The sequence below is a fragment of the Aspergillus novofumigatus genome (genome assembly GCF_002847465.1).
Source record: "Aspergillus novofumigatus IBT 16806 chromosome Unknown P174scaffold_4, whole genome shotgun sequence".
Classification (NCBI taxonomy): domain Eukaryota; kingdom Fungi; phylum Ascomycota; class Eurotiomycetes; order Eurotiales; family Aspergillaceae; genus Aspergillus; species Aspergillus novofumigatus.
In genome coordinates, this window is record NW_020194277.1 from 2,052,226 (window position 1) to 2,070,116 (window position 17,891).

The 17,891-nt window shown below is 53.2% G+C and overlaps 8 protein-coding genes across 8 annotated transcripts; 4 read left to right on the plus strand and 4 right to left on the minus strand.

Annotated features, from left to right (window-relative positions):
• Positions 1 to 105: 105 nt before the first annotated feature.
• On the plus strand, positions 106 to 2,538 carry P174DRAFT_371202 (DUF3405 domain-containing protein; the record flags this gene model as incomplete). Its single annotated transcript, XM_024822367.1, has 1 exon — positions 106 to 2,538. The coding sequence occupies one exon, from the start codon at positions 106 to 108 to the stop codon at positions 2,536 to 2,538; it is 2,433 nt and encodes an 810-aa protein (XP_024682801.1).
• Positions 2,539 to 2,910: 372 nt separating this feature from the next.
• Positions 2,911 to 4,993, minus strand: P174DRAFT_512402 (putative flavin-binding monooxygenase; the record flags this gene model as incomplete). Its single annotated transcript, XM_024831870.1, has 6 exons — positions 2,911 to 3,057; positions 3,111 to 3,564; positions 3,620 to 3,879; positions 3,906 to 4,157; positions 4,215 to 4,321; positions 4,372 to 4,993. 6 exons carry the CDS (start codon positions 4,991 to 4,993, stop codon positions 2,911 to 2,913), a joined length of 1,842 nt encoding a protein of 613 aa, XP_024682802.1.
• Positions 4,994 to 6,159: 1,166 nt separating this feature from the next.
• P174DRAFT_389353 (putative cytosolic Cu/Zn superoxide dismutase) lies at positions 6,160 to 6,818 on the plus strand (the record flags this gene model as incomplete). Its single annotated transcript, XM_024823442.1, has 2 exons — positions 6,160 to 6,415; positions 6,469 to 6,818. 2 exons carry the CDS (start codon positions 6,160 to 6,162, stop codon positions 6,816 to 6,818), a joined length of 606 nt encoding a protein of 201 aa, XP_024682803.1.
• Positions 6,819 to 7,242: 424 nt separating this feature from the next.
• On the minus strand, positions 7,243 to 10,061 carry P174DRAFT_420767 (putative quinate pathway repressor protein QutR; the record flags this gene model as incomplete). Its single annotated transcript, XM_024824894.1, has 2 exons — positions 7,243 to 7,497; positions 7,548 to 10,061. 2 exons carry the CDS (start codon positions 10,059 to 10,061, stop codon positions 7,243 to 7,245), a joined length of 2,769 nt encoding a protein of 922 aa, XP_024682804.1.
• An 878-nt stretch (positions 10,062 to 10,939) lies between these two features.
• P174DRAFT_370947 (putative C6 transcription factor QutA) lies at positions 10,940 to 13,718 on the plus strand (the record flags this gene model as incomplete). Its single annotated transcript, XM_024822356.1, has 2 exons — positions 10,940 to 13,497; positions 13,553 to 13,718. 2 exons carry the CDS (start codon positions 10,940 to 10,942, stop codon positions 13,716 to 13,718), a joined length of 2,724 nt encoding a protein of 907 aa, XP_024682805.1.
• A 93-nt stretch (positions 13,719 to 13,811) lies between these two features.
• On the minus strand, positions 13,812 to 14,264 carry P174DRAFT_370107 (type II 3-dehydroquinate dehydratase; the record flags this gene model as incomplete). The annotated part of the gene is made up of 1 exon (XM_024822311.1): positions 13,812 to 14,264. The coding sequence occupies one exon, from the start codon at positions 14,262 to 14,264 to the stop codon at positions 13,812 to 13,814; it is 453 nt and encodes a 150-aa protein (XP_024682806.1).
• Positions 14,265 to 14,881: 617 nt separating this feature from the next.
• P174DRAFT_512406 (inositol monophosphatase family protein) lies at positions 14,882 to 16,150 on the plus strand (the record flags this gene model as incomplete). The annotated part of the gene is made up of 6 exons (XM_024831871.1): positions 14,882 to 15,092; positions 15,155 to 15,206; positions 15,275 to 15,363; positions 15,423 to 15,825; positions 15,911 to 15,924; positions 15,945 to 16,150. Exons 1-6 carry the CDS (start codon positions 14,915 to 14,917, stop codon positions 16,148 to 16,150), a joined length of 942 nt encoding a protein of 313 aa, XP_024682807.1. The 5' UTR covers positions 14,882 to 14,914.
• Positions 16,151 to 16,213: 63 nt separating this feature from the next.
• P174DRAFT_512407 (shikimate dehydrogenase family protein) lies at positions 16,214 to 17,299 on the minus strand (the record flags this gene model as incomplete). Its single annotated transcript, XM_024831872.1, has 1 exon — positions 16,214 to 17,299. One exon carries the CDS (start codon positions 17,297 to 17,299, stop codon positions 16,214 to 16,216), a length of 1,086 nt encoding a protein of 361 aa, XP_024682808.1.
• Positions 17,300 to 17,891: the final 592 nt, after the last annotated feature.

A 17,891-nucleotide genomic window follows, 5' to 3' on the forward strand; every position in this document is an offset into this window, starting at 1 on the left:
TGGCCCACCGATCGACCCACTCATCGCACCTATACTCTTTTGTGTGACTTTGCTCAGAGGAAACATCTACCGTTGATGACCACCTTCCCAGGTACATTGTGAACCATGGTCAACCAGACGAGGAAGCGCTCCGGTACACATGCCTCGGCTTATACCCCAGAAGCTCGCCATCAAGCAGTGGACGTTGAGAAGCAGTCGCATCGCACGCATTATACCAACCATGACCATCGCAGTTCGATAGAGTCGGACAGCGGCGATGACTTCCTCACCTCTTCCTCTGCCAGTTCGCGTCGGCCAATGTTGAATAGTGCCCCCTCGGCGCGGCGCTTTCGAGCGCCGGTTGGTTACTATCGTGTCCCGAACCGGATAATGCGATACCTGTGCCTCGCGCTATTCTCTGCACTAGTCTTGTTCATCCTCACCCTATTCCGCTTCACCATCACCTCGGATGCGAAGCAAGTCGCTCTCGAGCTGCCAAAGGTGGCGCCCAAACCGCCGCAATGGGAGAGCTTCCCTTTCCTGAAACGGTATCATGGTGGTATTCGAACATTGACCCCGCGCAATGAATCGGTACCCGAATATCCAAGTGAGGGAATGGAGGAGATGGCCATGGGCTCGAACAACAATAAGGGTCAGGCCAACGTTGAAACCAGAGATCAGGAAGCGTTGATGTCGAGCTTGGTCTTCAACCCATACCCAGACTACGCAGCAGATGAGTACGTGAAGAAGTATGGTGAGAAGCGCGAATGCTTCCTCGATGAGCAGAAGACTATTCGCATTCCCCAGGTGCAACATTACCCTGGAGTACCCCGTGGGTTTCCGGATGCAGTTATGGGGTCAAATAAGATGCTAGGTATCAAGGATGATGTTTGCTTCGAACGTTTTGGCCGCCTTGGTCCCTACGGTTTCGGATACAGTGTTAGAAAAGGTGGTGTCGGTGCAGGCTTGGAGGGCCACCGCGAAGGCGCAGAACGTGTGTGGGCCGATTTACCCCCTGTAGACTTTCGTCACGTCGATTGGGCTGGTGTTCAGAACAGGTGTGTGGCGCTCAATAGCCACCGCTTCAAAGACCTCCCTCAGCCGCGGCTGAATCGCTTTCTCTCCTTGCCCGTGGGAGTTCCAAATTTCCCTTCTCAATCCCAGGAGAAGAATGAAGCGTCCCAGTCGAAAGCGGATCGCCTACCTCGAACGGCAGTGGTAATTCGGACATGGCACGATTTTCACTTCACACCTGATGACATTCTGTACTTGCGCTCGCTGATTTCGGAGCTCTCATTGTTGTCTGGAGGAGAGTATACCATTCATTTCCTAGTCCATGTCAAAGATGGAAACTTGCAGATCTGGTCGGACGACGAGACGTACGAGCGCGTGCTCAACGATGCTCTTCCCGAGGAATTCCGCGGCATGGGTACTCTTTGGTCAGAACAGCAGATGGCTCTCATTTATCCCGGGTTGGAAGAGACATGGACGCGTGGATTGCCTGTTCACGGTGTCTACCGCAGCACGTTCATGCCAATGCAGTATTTTGCCTACCAACATCCGGAGTACGACTTTTACTGGAACTGGGAGATGGACGTGCGATACACAGGCCACTGGTACCATTTATTCGACAAAGTGGGTAGCTGGGCGCGGGAACAGCCGCGCAAATTACTGTGGGAGAGGAATGCCCGCTTTTTTGTTCCTTCTGTCCATGGATCCTGGGAGGATTTCCGACATACAGTCCGTGTACAGACTGAGAGCGGCACCAATAGCCCGAACAATGTATGGAGCGCGGCCGCCAAACATGGCTCGGACCCGTCCTCTGGAGACAGATCGCCTCTCCATCGTCAAGGGGACAAGCCGATCTGGGGACCCGAACGCCCGGATGAGCGGGACATTCTCGAGGTGGATGGAGAAGGCATCCCCCAGACTACGATGGAGAAGGATCAGAACGAATGGGGTGTAGGTGAGGAGGCAGACCTTATTGTCTTCAACCCTCTGTACGATCCGGAGGGCACGACCTGGCTTCTTCGCGATGACGTGACCGGATACAATAAGGAGAACGGTATGCCTCCTCGACGGACAGCTATTATCACCGCCTCTCGACTGTCACGCAAGCTGCTTCTCACCATGCACAAAGAGACAAGTCTGAAACGACATACCATGTTCTCCGAGATGTGGCCTGCTACCACCGCGTTGCATCACGGCTTCAAAGCGGTCTACGTGCCGCATTCTGTGTACATCGACCGTCGCTGGCCGACGAAATACCTCGAATCAGTTTTCAACGCCGGCCGGAACGGCGCATCTGGTGGTGCTCGGACTTCTGTGTTCGGTGACCGGGAGCATAACTTCCGCGGAACTACCTGGTTCTACTCGGCTGGCTTCTCGCCGAATCTCTGGCGGCGGTGGCTCGGCTACAAGGTCGACAATGACGGCGGCGAGCAGGAAGAATTGGCTGGAGAGGGAAGAATGTGTCTTCCACCTATGCTCTTACATCCGATCAAGGATGTGCAAATGATCATTGACGACGGCGCGAGCGATGTGCTTGGAGGCTCTTAAAGCTAGAGAGTACATATTTCTGTGATTCAGCGATTCAGCTTGTTTGCTCTCCTGCTCTGTACATGTTGTTTGTTCGCCCACGGCGAAAAGAAAGACGTCCGGCGAAGATATCTACTTGCTTTCGCGTCACTCTTCTTCACTTTTTGTACATAGAGGGCTCTTGTCCCGGTGAGACGATCTCCATCATGCCTAGAAGATATAATGTCGTAATGAGTGTCGTTTGGACGTTGGTTTGGCTTGTTTTCTCTGTTTCCATACATTTTGAATATCCTACCAATCTCTGGATAACTCCATGCCTGTTATATGTGCAGCTTGCCTTTCTTCCTTTGCGGATATTGCGTCTACTGTTGATACTCTCCCACTGGTCCTCCTTCACAGCTTGGCAAAGACTGTGTTCTGTGACGCCAGACCGGCCTCAATGGCTTTGATCTGCAGCGCAAGGAACTTGGAATAAACCCGGCATAGGGCCAAGTTTCCACCCATGAACCAGAATCCGGGATGGCCACTTGGGCGCCACATCTGTTGGTGTTCCATCAGCATCGTTGACAGACAGTCCGAAAGGGTTCACCTACTGCATTGATCTCACCCTCCGCATCCAAGTCCCAGACGTCCCTGCACCTATCTGCGACTCGATCGCCCAATACCTTGCGCACAGTGGTTCGCATGTTATCGTATCCCGTCGCCAACACCACGATATCCGCGTCTAGTGCGCTCCCGTCTTTCAGGAGCAGCCCACGGTCGTTGAACCCCGCTATCCCCTCTTGACTCCTCTTGATGTTAATCTTGCCATCGGCAATGAGCTGGCTGCAGCCGACGTCTATGTAATACCCTCCACCACGGGTCATGTACGCGCGGGAGATACCCGCCCCGTCAACGCCAAAGTCGAGCTCGAAGCCGGCAGCCTTGAGGCCGTCTAGGATGTCTTTTTCGGCTTCATAGGCGCGTTTCGTGAAGTGCACGTCTAGAGCAAACTTTACCGGGTACGGGAGTGATTCGGAGATGATGTCTGCTTCTTCAGTGGGCGGTCTTGGTACGTTAGTTCGCTGATGGGCCAATTAAAGTGTTGAGGGAGACGACGTACCCATTCTCCTCGTGCAGCCCTTCGTGCTGCATCAACACCCCCTTGGCCGCTGTGATGACATACGTCCCGCTGCGCTGTAGCATGGTCACGTCCGCTCCGTTCTCGTAGAAGTTCTGCGCGATGTCATGGCCGCTGTTTCCGGTCCCCACAACAACCACCTTCTTTCCCATCACGTCATAGTCGGATGCATCGTGGTGCTGACTACCATGATACACCGATCCCTTAAACTGCGTCTGGTCCGGGAAAGTGGGAACCTTGGGCTCCCCGAGTGACCAGTGCACCAGACGATGTGCCGGGGATGGAGGACTCGCTCCGAACCGGTATCGCCGCGGACGACAGTGACGGTCCACTGGGCCTTCGAGTCATCGTATTCGGCCGACTTGACGCTCGTCTTGAGCCATACGTTCAGCTCCATGATGCTGGCGTAGGCTTCGAACCAATCTGCGAGTTTATCCTTGGGGGTGAACTGGGGCCAGTTCCGCGGGAAGGGGAGGTAGGCCATGTGTGTGAACTCTACTGGGTCGTGCGTCACAAGGGTCTTGAGCAGTCAGCACACTGTAAAGCGTCGATATCAAGAAGTGAAAATGGCACGCACTCTGTACCGCTTCCGCCAGTTATCACCGATTCTCTCGTTGCGGTCGACTATGAGGCACGAGATCCCGAGTGATTGCAACCGAGCGGCTGTATTGAGACCAGCTTGTCCTACGGGATGTCAGCCTGCTCGATTGACAGTAAATTTGCGAAGTAAGTACCAGCACCAACAAGGAGCGCCGTAGGCTCCTCGTTTTGGAACTCAAGCTGCCCCAGGCGTCTCTCCAGCCAGTTCTCCTTACTTGGATTCCCCGGCATCGACTCGATGGTCCCCTCCGGCCGACGCAGACCCAAAAGTTCCTCAAAGCCCTTCAATTCCTGCAAACTCGTATAGAGCGAGTACGCCTTCCAAACACCAGCCTCGTCCTGAGTCAGACGCAGCACACCCGTGCCACGTCCCGCCCGACTCTCGAAGAAGAACATCGACGAGATCCACCGTAACCCTTCAACCGGCTTCTCGATCTTAGGCTGGAACCTGCCCTCGTGCTGGAGACGGAAGGCTGCCAGGCGGGCCCGTGGCTGGTTCCGGCTGATGTATTCCTCGATCTCGGAGATGGTGTGGATTGTATGAAAGTCCCAGTCTAGAGCTAGCATGTCGCGCCACCATGAGTCCTTATGGAAGAGCTCTGAAAGATTGGGCCTGGGCTGGGAGACTGGCGATATGTCCAGCTGGATCTCCAGGTTCGTGAGCCATTGCTGGGCGATGTCGCGGGGATTTAGTGTCCCGATTGTTATGGGGGTTACGGGGAGTTGTATCACGTAGTTGTTTTGTGCAAGAGTCATTGTGGGATGATGTGGTTCGGTCAGTCAGTCCTACGATCTAGCGACATTCTAAATATATAATCTGAATCTGTCCGTGGGGCCGGACACCGTCCGATGCACTCATCTGGATAGCATCGCTCATCGCTGCAGCCGCTAACTTAGAGCGAGCACGGGGAGATATCCGAGGGTTCGGATGCACTGAGACAAGGCTTAGAACGGCTGCGGGGCATCCTTTACTACCGATAGGATATCGATATAGTTCAGGAGATGTGGGGACGATGATCAGTCATTGTAATATTCAATCCTGCCTGCTGATCAGGATTCCGGGCTAAAGCACCCCGATGAGGGGAACCGTCTCTGGGTACCTTTCTAGTTGCCGAGGACTCCTCCTCCTATCTCCTTGATCCCAAGGAGATAGATACTGACTCTTGAAGTGCCATGTATATGTAAACTGATTGATTGTCCTCGCTTCCTTGTCGCGCATAGATGTTACATGGTAAATGGACCCCCATCTGAGCAGATATATAGCATCTGGAATGGATGGAAGCAATAGAGTTAAGAGGAGCAATACACTCTACCTCTTACCTCCTCGCTACCTCTCTAGAAAGGTACTGCAGAGGTACTGACTCGAATGATAGGTATGCTTCAATGGATGACGATTAAAGGCACCGTTACCAAAAGCCACATTCCTCGCGTGCCTTTCTGAAGCACAATATCGCATCACCGCGTCTTTCATTCCAATGCAACTCGCGTGACCTCATCAACCAGCGATAACAGAGCATTGCTTCTTAAAAACCTACGGTAGCAGTGAGACATACTGCAGGGAGATACTGCAGGGTACAGATGGAAAAGAAACCCGTGGCGTCGGGAGTGAAGAGGCATGCATTACTGCGGCGGAGCGCGTACATTCCCCATGGTGAGGCGTTCCGGCCAATGCATTCACGAATTGTAATCAGGAGCAGGAGGCAGGGTAAAAATGTTGCTAATACTAGTTCGATTTCCGCGATCGAGCGATGACTCTTTCGAGTTCCGCGGACATCTAGATACATCCAGGCTCCTTGACTCCTTTCAAGGGTTGATATAAACGCAGTCGCCTCCTCCCGTCGCCCTTGTAGGATAGGAACCAGGGACAACCCTGAAATTAATATTATTCAATCAGGAAATCTGATTGCTTGTCAGACGACAACATGCAGTCTATTCTTACAACACTTGTTCTTCTGGGACTCAGCGTCTCATCAACTGCCGTGGCCGTCTCTCCGAACGGCACCTTTGCTCCCGTCGTGACGAATGACAATGACACCGGCGACGTTCTGTACGAGGCCACTCTCCCACATAGGCAGAACACGACCCTGCGCGGCTGGATCACTCTCTTCGCACCCCGAGACGGAGACGGCGTCAAAGTCCACGCCGACTTCTGGGGTATCCCCGACAATGAAGCTCTAGGTACGTAGTGTCCTCCCTTCCTCGCTCCTTGCATTGACTGACAACCTGCGCAGCATACTACATCCACGAGGGCACCGTCCCCGCCGACGGCAACTGCTACCGAACCGGTAATCCCTTCGACCCGTACGGGCGCGGAGACAAGGCCGCCTGCAACATGACGAGCCCGCAGACTTGCCAGATCGGCGACTTGAGCGGGAAACACGGACCCATCGTCACGGCGGATCATCAGGGATTTGAAGCGCGGTACAATGACCTCTACCTATCGACGAAGCCGGGTGAGCCTGCGTATTTCGGGAATCGGTCGATTGTCGTGCATCGGATGTCGGATCATGAGAGGTTGAGTTGTGCGAATTTTGTGCTGGTGGCTCGACCCGGACTACTGCCGGTTGCTCTGAAGAACTGAGAGTGTGACTTTGACGAGGTCGTCTCTGTTAAGATGGTGTCGGGATTTGATAAGGAGGATGTTCTCAAGTTGTCGAAAATTGACTCTGATTGTGAATGATAGGATAACCGCTACGAAGCTAATGATACGTCGATTTGCTTGCAGCCGTGCCTCTGGCCTCATACTCATCGTTTGGCTTGACTTAGAAGAAGTACGTGCAGATAAGCCTTGATGATGATGCATCTCCCTTTCAGACCTGCCCTGATTGAGACAAGTGAGATGCTTGGCCGTAGACCGTTCTCCGATTTTGGGACTGTCGTGTACTGTCCGAATGAAACACCGTAAAGTCTTGTAGATTGAAGTGGCCAATGGCTCGAAGTCTCGGTCAGATCGCTCCCTCACGGAGGCTGCTCAGAGTATTGTGGTAATTGTTGAAGGGACTGGATCAAGTAGGCTGTCCATCTAGATTTTCGAGTCTACTTTGGATAGCGCTTTGCTCCTCTTGTCCCTCCACTTCCTGGTATTCCTGCAACACGATCCTGCGCATTACTCGCCGCGGAGCACGGCGACCTGTGAAGAGCTCAAATTGCGCAAATCCCTGCTCAGGGAGAACATCGAGTCCATCAAGTGCAACCCAGCCGCGATGGGAGAGAGCGCGCATTTGCTTCATGATTGGCGTATTGAGAGGTTTGTAGGCCAGCTGAATGACATTTTAGTCTTCGTCCTTTTGAAGCGATATTTCGAACTTACCTCCACTACTACGCCGCCTGTAGGACTCCCCAGCCACTGAGAAGGTACCTGAAAGTTGGGAGCTGGCACTCCCCCGATACTATGAGCAGGTATGCAGCTGCAAATGACGGTGGGTGGCTTGTAATCGGCAGGCCAGTTATCTTGCAAAGACTGCAGGATGTGGACTTTCGGGCGAGAACTCGGGCCTCCCCATCCGTGCGCCAGAAGATTCTGTCGGTTGTAGTGGTGAGCCAACTTCTCTGCGTTGGCCATGGTACGATTGTAGATGAAGATGTTTTGCACCCCCAGGTGTATCATGGAGTACACCGCCGCCCGAGCCATACCGCCGGCTCCAATAACCAAACCTGTGGACGAAGGACGGATGGCATTGGCGGGCGATAAACCTCTTCGGAAGCAATTTCCTATTCCGATCCAGTCGGTGTTATCTCCGTGCAACGCCTTGGTGGGACCGGCCCGGCTCTTCTCAAGATAAAGCGAAGACTCAATAGCGGTGTCAATGCCATCAGGGAACTTCCGGATGGGTATCAACGTGTTCACAGCTCCGATAGCCCGAGCATGGGGTGACATGGAGTGGAGAAGGGGAATGACTTCTGTCTTGTAGGGCAGACTGACACTTGTCCCGCCGAAATAAGGGTTCTCGACCAATTCATTCAAACCTCGCAGGGAAGGCGACTGATAAATAGTATATTTATGCGGTATGCCACATGCTTTGAAGGCTGCATTGTGCATCGCGGGGGACAAACTGTATGTGACGTTTGCCCCGAAAACAAAGAACTGCATCGGATCCAGAGCGAACGAGGCGTAGAGTGCTTCTTGCGCCTCACGCAAGGTGAGACAGGGTAATGACTTGGACTGCATCTCTGGTAACAGTGGTGGAGGTGTCACGGATGTGAGGACGGGGTTGAAGCAGCTCGACATTCTGCCCAGAGGGGTGGTATTGAAGGCTATCACGGGTAGCTGCCACGGAAGACCTCTGACATGGTGACGAAATCTTTCAACAGCGAAATTATCCTCGATTGTCGTTGCCGGCTGCGTCAATCGAACCACATCGCATCCTAGCCGCCTGGCTCGTTCGTACATTGCCAGTGGTTCCGCATCCTCCCAACCTCTTGGGCAAGGATGGGACCATGCGAAATGCCCGATCACTTTGCTCGTGCCCTTGGAAGCAATGACCGGTGATAAAATATCATCGCTGTAGGAGAGATCGACAGTCAAGTACTCAGGAGCTAGCCGTAACCCGTGTTTGATCAGATTCAGGTATGCATCATCCGAGCGGCGTAAGGGCCCGTTGTGTTGCGCAGGAGAACCTACAGGGGTTAAACTACTTTCGACATGGTATATCAGGGGAATGACTATATTGCGCCGGATAGTCGCCACAGCTTGACTTATTTTGTCTGCCAGAGCCGAGTCAATGCCCTGGCCGTCGGAAGAAGCTTCCGTTATATCCACCTTGAGCTCAAACGCATCGGCGGTGGATTCCAGGTCTTCGATGTCTAGTTCGCGCTCAAACAAGGATGATATTGGCACAGTCACAGCGTAGGTGAACATACGAGACTCAACCGGCTGCATCGACAATGGGAACGATGCTTGCTGACCACTCAGGATGGTATGGTCCCCCGTTGCAAAGGCAACAAATTTCAAGAAATCGCGCTGTAACCGCTTGAGAGTCAGGAAGGGAGTGGAGGCTTGAGATCGCTGATCTAGTTCCAGCTCCAAAGGCGAGGGGTTATGGTTGTCTTTTCCCGCGTAATCAGTGAAACCCTTCTCGGAGACATTGAAGAACTCCAGGTTGGAACAAGCCCGATATACCGGGCCCGAAAGCTCCAGAAACCGGCGGACTTTGATCGTATCCCAGGCTTTCAAATACGACTGAATGCTTTCGGGATCTCGAATAATGTGAATGACAGGATGCGTCTTCGCGTATTCTCGCAGCAATTGTTGCCCACTGCGCTCCATGGATCCGGGTCCACACGCAATGACGCACCCCTCTTTGTGTTCTGCAAGCATCGACTCCATAACTCGCGCCTCTTGTTGACGATACTCGGTGAGATCATATTCCTTCTTGAATGCAGCCCGGGAACGTCCCGTCACCTGCTGGAAATACTGATCCGCATCGATCATTCGCTTTCCCGAGGTCGCGGCGAGAATTACAGCGAGACTGGATTTTCCAGTACCACGGATACCAATCAATACAATCGACGCATTAGAAGAGAAAACCCTCTGTGTTTGCGCAGGACTTTCGAGGCGTGTGGGAGATGCACGATTCGAGTTCAACGTGCGCGGAGGGGTTGAGTACCAACGATGTTCGCCACACGTATCCGACTGTTCGTACCTCGCACAAGACTCGGGCCTAGGAAGAGCAGCATCACGTTCAGATGCGAGGATTGAAGGTTGGATCGCGTCAGAGACGATGCCATGGTTGCGACTGCCCCGAGCAGAAAGATGTCTATTCTGTGCCTCAATCCCCTCCACCTCATCCAACTTGCGCTTTGCCGGCCTCGCTAGGATCGACATGTCGTTTGAAAGTAATCTTGGATTTGAGGATCATGAACATTCGGAGACTCCAAAGCTGCACATATTGAAAGAAGCTGCTTATTCAATGTGAGCAGTCAGGAAGAAAGAACCAATGTATGCATCGATATGACAGACACACCAATCAAATTCGACCAGATTGTGCGCCTCATGAATCCAAGAAGGGGAGTTGAACGGCCAGAGAATAGTCCAGGCTTTGGGGGATAGTCAGGACAGCTTCGGATTGTCCTCAATTCTTCGTGGCCCGCGGGGAAGACCGACCCTTTCGCGCCTGGTGGCCTGAGGCACAGCGGACAAACACTCTGCCGCGCATGATACTGTCACTTACGTAATTTACCCCGCGGGGATCGAAGGCGTCGGTAATTGATGCCTGGGGCCATCACCCCAGAATTCGGGATCGCATTTGCTAATTTGTTCAATCAGCAGGCGATCACTGCAATTAATTCGACTGTACTATTTCTTGCCGTTTTACTAGCCTGACATCAAATCGAGCACGTATGAGCAAGGCCTAGCAGCAGTGCAGCCGCGGATAAGCAGTTTGTGGTTCTCCCCGAAGCCTCCCAGCAAAAAAAGGCTCCTTTTCGAGTTTCTCTTCTCCGCCCTGGCAAAAAGAGACACAGATCTCTGATACCACGCGTTCTATCTTCAGTTGGTTTTAGCTCCGTCTGCGGTCTCTGTCTGAGCAGGAGAGCTTGCCTTTTAACAAGACTAGTTTCTGGGCCTATTTCCGATACTCGAGCGACAAAGACACCAGGTCGACTAATTGACATCAACGTGCGACAAAGCGTTTATCTCGGTCATAACGGGCCAAACATGACCATGCGTCCAGAACGCTCTGGTGGCCCGTTGTACAGAAAATCATGAGCAACGATATGCGCCAAGCCCCAGGGGCCGGTAGCGGGTCGAAACGGCGATTGACCGACACCGACGAAGATGCCAGACGCATGCCTGTTGACGACAATTCCACACAATCTAAGCGGCAGCGAGTGTCGCGTGCCTGCGACAGCTGTCGCTCCAAGAAGGATAAATGCGATGGGGTGCAGCCGGTCTGCTCGACTTGCGCATCATTATGTCGACCTTGCACTTATAAGACCAACCCCAAGAAGCGAGGCTTGCCGACCGGATACATTCGCACGTTGGAGTTGCTGTGGGGACTTGTCTTTTGTAAGATAAAGGGGAGCGAGGAGGTGGTCCGCGCCTTGCTCAGGGCAGCCAATATGCCGAGTCACCTGGCTACTATGGGCAAAGAGGCGGAGGGTTCCGATGATCTTGTTTCATCCTGGAAGAATAGCGCCGTCCTCAAGGACATAGAGCGCATGTTGACTTTATTGGACCAGCCGGAGGAGGAACAGGACAAGGCCATTCGAGGGCCCGGGGAGACGGATTCTCCGGAAGCTGGGGGGAGCAGTATACTCTCCTCGGACACGCTCGAGTGGCAGCTACCTGAAGGTGCCACGGATGCACGCCAATCACAGACTGCTGGTCTATCTCCTTCCGAAATGCCGTCACATGGAGCCAATCCCAGACATCTACCGCTTCGTACTACAAAAGACAGCAGCACTCAGACAGTCCTCCGTTCAGATACCATTGGCACCTCTACAGGGAGCGTTCTGTCGCAGCCTTTTGTACAATCACAATCTTCAACCCTCCCTCGACTTCCCTCCAATGTGTGGACGCTGCTTGATGTCTACTTTTCTTACACACAGTGTTGGTTTCCCATTCTCGAGAAGCATGATATACTTCGAACGGCATTCCGTCAGTCTGAAGATAATGCGCAAATTTCGCCTCGGACGACAGGGTCCGGGGACTGCGCTGCCCTTTGGGCGGTTTTGACTCTAGCATCCATGCAAGAGAGGTCGATCGCGGCCACACGTCAGATGGGAGCTTCTCCAAACCGGCCACGCTCTAATCAGCTATACGCCACGGCAAGAGCATTGATACCCGCCGAGAAGGGCATTCACGAAATTGGGCATGTGCAGGCTCTGCTGATTCTGTCCTTGGTTAGACTCGGACAACAGGAATGGAAAGCTGCGTGGGTGCTGGTAGGGCAAGCAGTTCGAATTGCACGGTGGCTGGGTTTGGGTTCTCCACTGACTGGCATGACTGGAAATGAGAAGGGCTCGACACGGTCAAAACACGTCTTTTTAGGCTGTTTCGTACTGGAGACGCTGGTAGCCATCAAGACTGGTCAGGTACCATCGCTACGCAAAGAAGATCTCGTGAAAACCGGCCCGATCAATGAGGATGGTCTGGAGGAATGGCATCCTTGGGAAGATCAGACCGGCCTGCGACCCCCAGAATCGTCGCGTGGTCCTTCTCACCGTGGACCCCTTCATGCCCTCAGCACATTCAACCGGCTGATCTCTTTGATGTGCATCTTGAACGAGGCTTGTTGCACAAAGCAATTGGAGAACAATCCGGCACCACAACTCGAGGCGCTGGAACGACAGTTACAACATTGGGTGTCGGCCCTCCCTAAAAGCTACCGGGTCGACTTGCAAAGTCCTACAAGGCTTGCCTCGCCTCACATATTTGGACTGGAAATGATGTTTGAAAGTAGCGTCACCGCTTTATCTTTGGATACTCTACGCCAGAGTGATAAACACATGTCAGACACGAGAAAGAATCGTGCGATTGAGAGCTTAAAGAGGCTCCTGCTGCTGTTGCAAAAGTACATGGAAACTTATAGCCTGGCGGCGACAAGTCCAATCTTTGGAATGCTTTTGACGTTTGGTATCTCCCCAGGGGAGGGACAGGGCGCACCGGGGGTGTTCGAACTTGATCTTGGCCTCAAGAACAAACTTGAAGCGTATTCCTCGCACCTTTCTACGGTATGGTTGCAAGACAGCGATGGAGAGGGAGCTGGTCTCTCACTGAGAGCGGAAGATGCATTCGTGCCGACGCCAGCGGACCGGTTAAGTCATGTACATCACGTTGATGCATCTGCTCGACATCTGTCATCGGACAGTATGACCGGCCATACTGCCTTGCAGCCATTGCACGGTAGTGGACAACAAGAGATGCGAGCTATATTCTCTACACCGGACTCGTTCTTGACAAGCCCCTGGACAAGGACGCCGAATGAAGACAACGTTGCTCTGTCTCTACCGACACCTTCGGCCAGGGGAGCCGCCGGACATTCGAACCATGCTTCCCAGCTACAGAACTCCACTACCCTGAGACCTCACTCCTTGAACTCCTCCGCTCCGAAACTCATCAATGACCGAAGTACAATACCCGACATACCATCGCCCTTTCCCGTAAACACGCCCCAGTACCAGCAGACATATAGCGATCCGAATCTGCACCTCGGGACATTTATTGATATTGAAGGATATGCATCATTACGCCGACCGCGAATCGCGCCTGACCTTGATGCATTATTTGACGAGCTGGCCTCGTTGGACGGTACCGAGAAGTGAGTAACATTATTCTTCTTGTCGACTGCTGACTGACGGCTGATGACTGGACAGGGGTGACAATCAGCCCGAGTTTATGCAGAACCTGGGGTTTGTCCCTGATGCCGGGCTTTCGGATCTATACTCGTACTCCAGTCAAGAGCCTTTTCTTCTGGCACAGACGCAGCAACTTTCCGAGGGTTCTGCGGTCATACACCGAGAACGACAGCCGAAACGATGACAGAAGTCAGTTATATGGCTGCACTTAGCTTGACGCTTGGTGTTCATTGCTATGGATGTACATAGGGTATACGAAGAGATTACCCAACGCCGACTACAACACCGCCCTCTCCTTAAAGTTCAACGCCACGTGTTCAACGGCAACCTTGTACCCATACACCCCTAATCCAACGATAATCCCCGCCGCCTTATCACTAAAATAGCTATGGTGCCTCCAGGGCTCGCGGGCATGCACATTGCTCACATGCAGCTCGATGAAGGGGATCCCAACGCCGAGCAGCGCATCCCGGATTGCCACAGAGGTATGCGTGAAGGCACCGGGGTTGATGATGATGCCGTCGACGGTCCCGCGGGCGGCCTGGATGCGATCAATGATTGCGCCCTCGTGATTTGACTGGAAGGTGGCCAGGGTGGCGCCCATTGACTCGGCGTGGGCTTTGCAGGAGGCTTCGACGTCGGCGAGGTTTGTATTGCCGTAGATCTGGGGCTCGCGGGTGCCGAGGAGGTTGAGGTTGGGGCCGTTGATGAGGAGGATTGATTTGCCCATGTTGAGTTGATGTTAGATGGTGGACCGAACAGTCTGAGTTGTAGTGGTTGCAGGGAAGTGAGATCTACAGTCTATGAGGTCGCCGTCTTATGCCTGCACATGGATAAGTCTATTCGGTCTGTTGTAAACATCCCGAGACTACACCGTAGAGTATTGCCATCAATGCGGGGTGGCTATAAGGGTACGGGGAAACTGAAAGGCCGGGGAAGAGCACTTTGCCGGAGAGGAATACAGGCCGCGCGGAGTATCCACTGCCCCCCGGTCTACACTGAATCGCTGATAGATGAGAATTATGAGATTGTATACGATTCCTGTATTACTTCGTGAAGAGAAACTAAATTTTTTTTATTGACTCTTCATTGTGCCATTGGCGTAACTCTTCAGATGCTAAGGTCAAGAGTGGCTTTGGCCTCGTAGCCTGTCCATGAGCGGCCACCTGAGGTCTATGTTATGGATACAATCTCGACCCATCGATTACTGTACTCCCTAGTATGGTTCTCGCAATGCAAAATACCCGGAGCGGTTACTCACGGGTTTCTGGGTTCCTTGAGGACATGACATCCCAGTCCATTGGCTTGCGATCTCTCTTGACTCATCTATCTTCCCAATCTACATACACAGTCCATACTTCATAGAGGACCTTCAACAAAATGGCTATAGAATTTACCCAAGCGCAACTAGACGAAATCTACGCCTTTGCAGTCGATCTCGGTCGAAAGGCCGGCGATCTTCTCCTCGAGCGCCTCGATAGGCAGATCGCAGGCGATGGACATACCGCATACACAGAGAAGGACAACGCAGTTGACATCGTCACGCAAACAGACGAGGGTATACCCTTCTACCACATCCACCACATCTACCAAAGAAAGACAGTAACTAAGTTACCCTAGACGTGGAAACATTCATCAAAACCGCAATTCAAGAGAGATACCCAGAGCACAAGTCCGTCCAGTCACCTGCAAGACTGCACTGCACCCCTACCAAGCGCATACTAACAGTCCAACAACCAGATTCCTCGGCGAAGAAACCTACGCACAGGGTGAATCCCGCTCATACCTAATCGACGCACATCCAACATGGTGCATCGACCCTCTAGACGGTATCCCTCCTCAACATTACTCACCGATAGACAAGGTAGATGCTAAGCTAAGCTGAAAGGAACCGTCAACTTCACACACCTCTTCCCCATGTTCTGCGTCTCGATCGGGTTCCTGGTGTCCCACCGCCCAGTCATCGGTGTCATTTATGCCCCCGCCACGAACCAGCTCTTCTCTTCTTGTGTCAACCGCGGCGCCTGGTTAAATGACCCCCGTGGCTCGCGCCGACTGCCGCTACGCCGTAACCCCATCCCCCCGATGCCAGCCACGTCGCCGAGGGGGTGTATCTTTGCCTGTGAGTGGGGCAAGGATAGACGGGATATCCCTGGGGGAAATCTATCCCGCAAGGTGGAGAGCTTTGTGAGTATGGCGGCGGAAAGTGGGGGAATGGTACACGGGGTAAGGAGTCTGGGGAGTGCAGCGTTGGATCTGGCGTATACGGCTATGGGGGCGGTGGATATTTGGTGGGAGGGGGGTGTTGGGAGTGGTATATCCCCTGAAATTTTCACTTATGAAGAAGATACAGGCTGATTTTGAGGGATGTGGCAGGGATGTAGCTGCCGGTATTGCGATTATGCTAGAGGCCGGGGGCTGGTCACGACGGCGAATCCGCCGGCGAACCCCCAGACGGATCCGATTGAGGAGGTGGGATTGGGGAGTCGGTTGTATCTGGCTGTTCGGCCGGCTGGGCCGTCCGAAACCGAGACGGGGAGACAGACGCAGGAGAGGACTGTGAGGGAGGTGTGGAAGCGCGTGAGGGAGTTGGATTATACACGACCTGGTGCATAGAGCTGCATGAATGTATTCGTCTAGGGAGAGTCTATGTACAGCCATCTTTTTTATACATGCAGACTATAAATTTGATTTTGACGGCACCCGTTCAGCAATCAACTTGCCCACCACCTCCTTGACCTTCTCCACCAGCCCAGGCTCAGAAACCACGTCCCTACCCGTCCACAGCCTTGCCTGCTCCAAGCCCTGCCAGATCAACGCCTCCGAACCAAGAATCACCTTCCACCCAGCCGTCGAGGCCAGTTGCGCAATCTCCGTCCACGGCACAGGGTGATAGCACATCTCCAGAATCACGCCTTGGGAGTCAGACATCGTCGCAGAGGTCTGGCCTAAAAACACCCGCAGTACTTCCCTAGCTTGCATCTCGCTCGGCGTCTTGGGAGGGTAATTGGGAATCCCCGAGACAATGACTGCTGGAGGCTCCAGACGAGCAGCCACCGCGGGGTCCGTCACATGGACGAGCGGAGCCTTGTTCGGGCTGGGGTTGCGCTGGTTATCTTCGTCCAGAATGGCAGCTACTTCAGCCGCATCACGGTTAACAACGTAGATCGTGCTGCAGCCGAGCCACCTGCGCATCACGTAGATGGCTGTGCGGGCGGTGCCGCCTCCGCCGACGATGAGGGCGGGCTTGTTGCGAAAGACATCCTCGCCGCCGGAATTCTGGAGAAGGGCCTCGCGGATGCCGATGCAGTCTGTGTTTGTGCCGACGTAGGAGGTGGAGCCGTCGGCTTCAGGGCGAAGGAAGATGGTGTTGCAGGCGCCGGCTTGGCGGGCGTCCTCGGTGAGGTCGTCAAGATGCGGCATGATGGTGACTTTCCATGGCATTGTCACGGAGGAACCGACGAACTTTGGGTTGGACTTGATCGATGCTAAGAATTTGGGGATCGGGGGTGAGCGGGTGTATGGTGGAGGGTAGGTTTCTGATGTGCCGTAGACGCTGGAGAGAGGGATCTGGGTCCAGTTCAGACCGAGAGTTTGGTATATTGTTTGATGGAGAGGGGGAGACAGAGAGTTGAGTAGAGGATGGCCGTAGAGATATGCGACTCCATCGAAGTGTTCGGGAATGCTGATGGGTTCTTCTGGTTGTTGTTGTTGTTGTTGTTGTCGTTGTTGTTCAGAGACGGTGTCCATGATCTGGGAGGCCATGGTACTGCAGGACAATGGGATACTTGACGCTATCCAGGCCGAGATTGATGTGTAATTCACGTTGAAGATAGATGATGTAGAAAACTTGATACTTAATACTACCTAGGACGTAATTGTAGTAGTGAAGTTGTAGTTGCATCCCGGAGAAACATTTAGCTGCCCGTGACTCGGATGTTTGCTTAGCCATCCCCAGTCTTTCTCCATCACTTTCTTTCTTCCCATTTCACCATCTCCTTTGTCATCCATAACTCTCAACATTAACTATCAGATCATCTCATCATCATCTCATCAAGATGATGTCCATACTATTCAGCACAAATCTATCAGCTGGCTCTCGGTCCTCTCGGACAACATCCGAGTGCCAAGGTACGCTAGAAATTTGGCTTCAGCACTAACAATACTAATGGCAAAGTCCTCACGGGGAGAATGCTTTTCCGTCTACGCATCTTGTGCTTGACTTTTGCACTATTCACGAGTCATATTCAGTCTGTTTGTCAGATCGCCATAGTTGATGCCCCGTGGGGAACCACATTCTCATATTCCAATCTCGTTCCAGTTTCCCACGACCGAATATCAGCCGGCGTATCCCTTT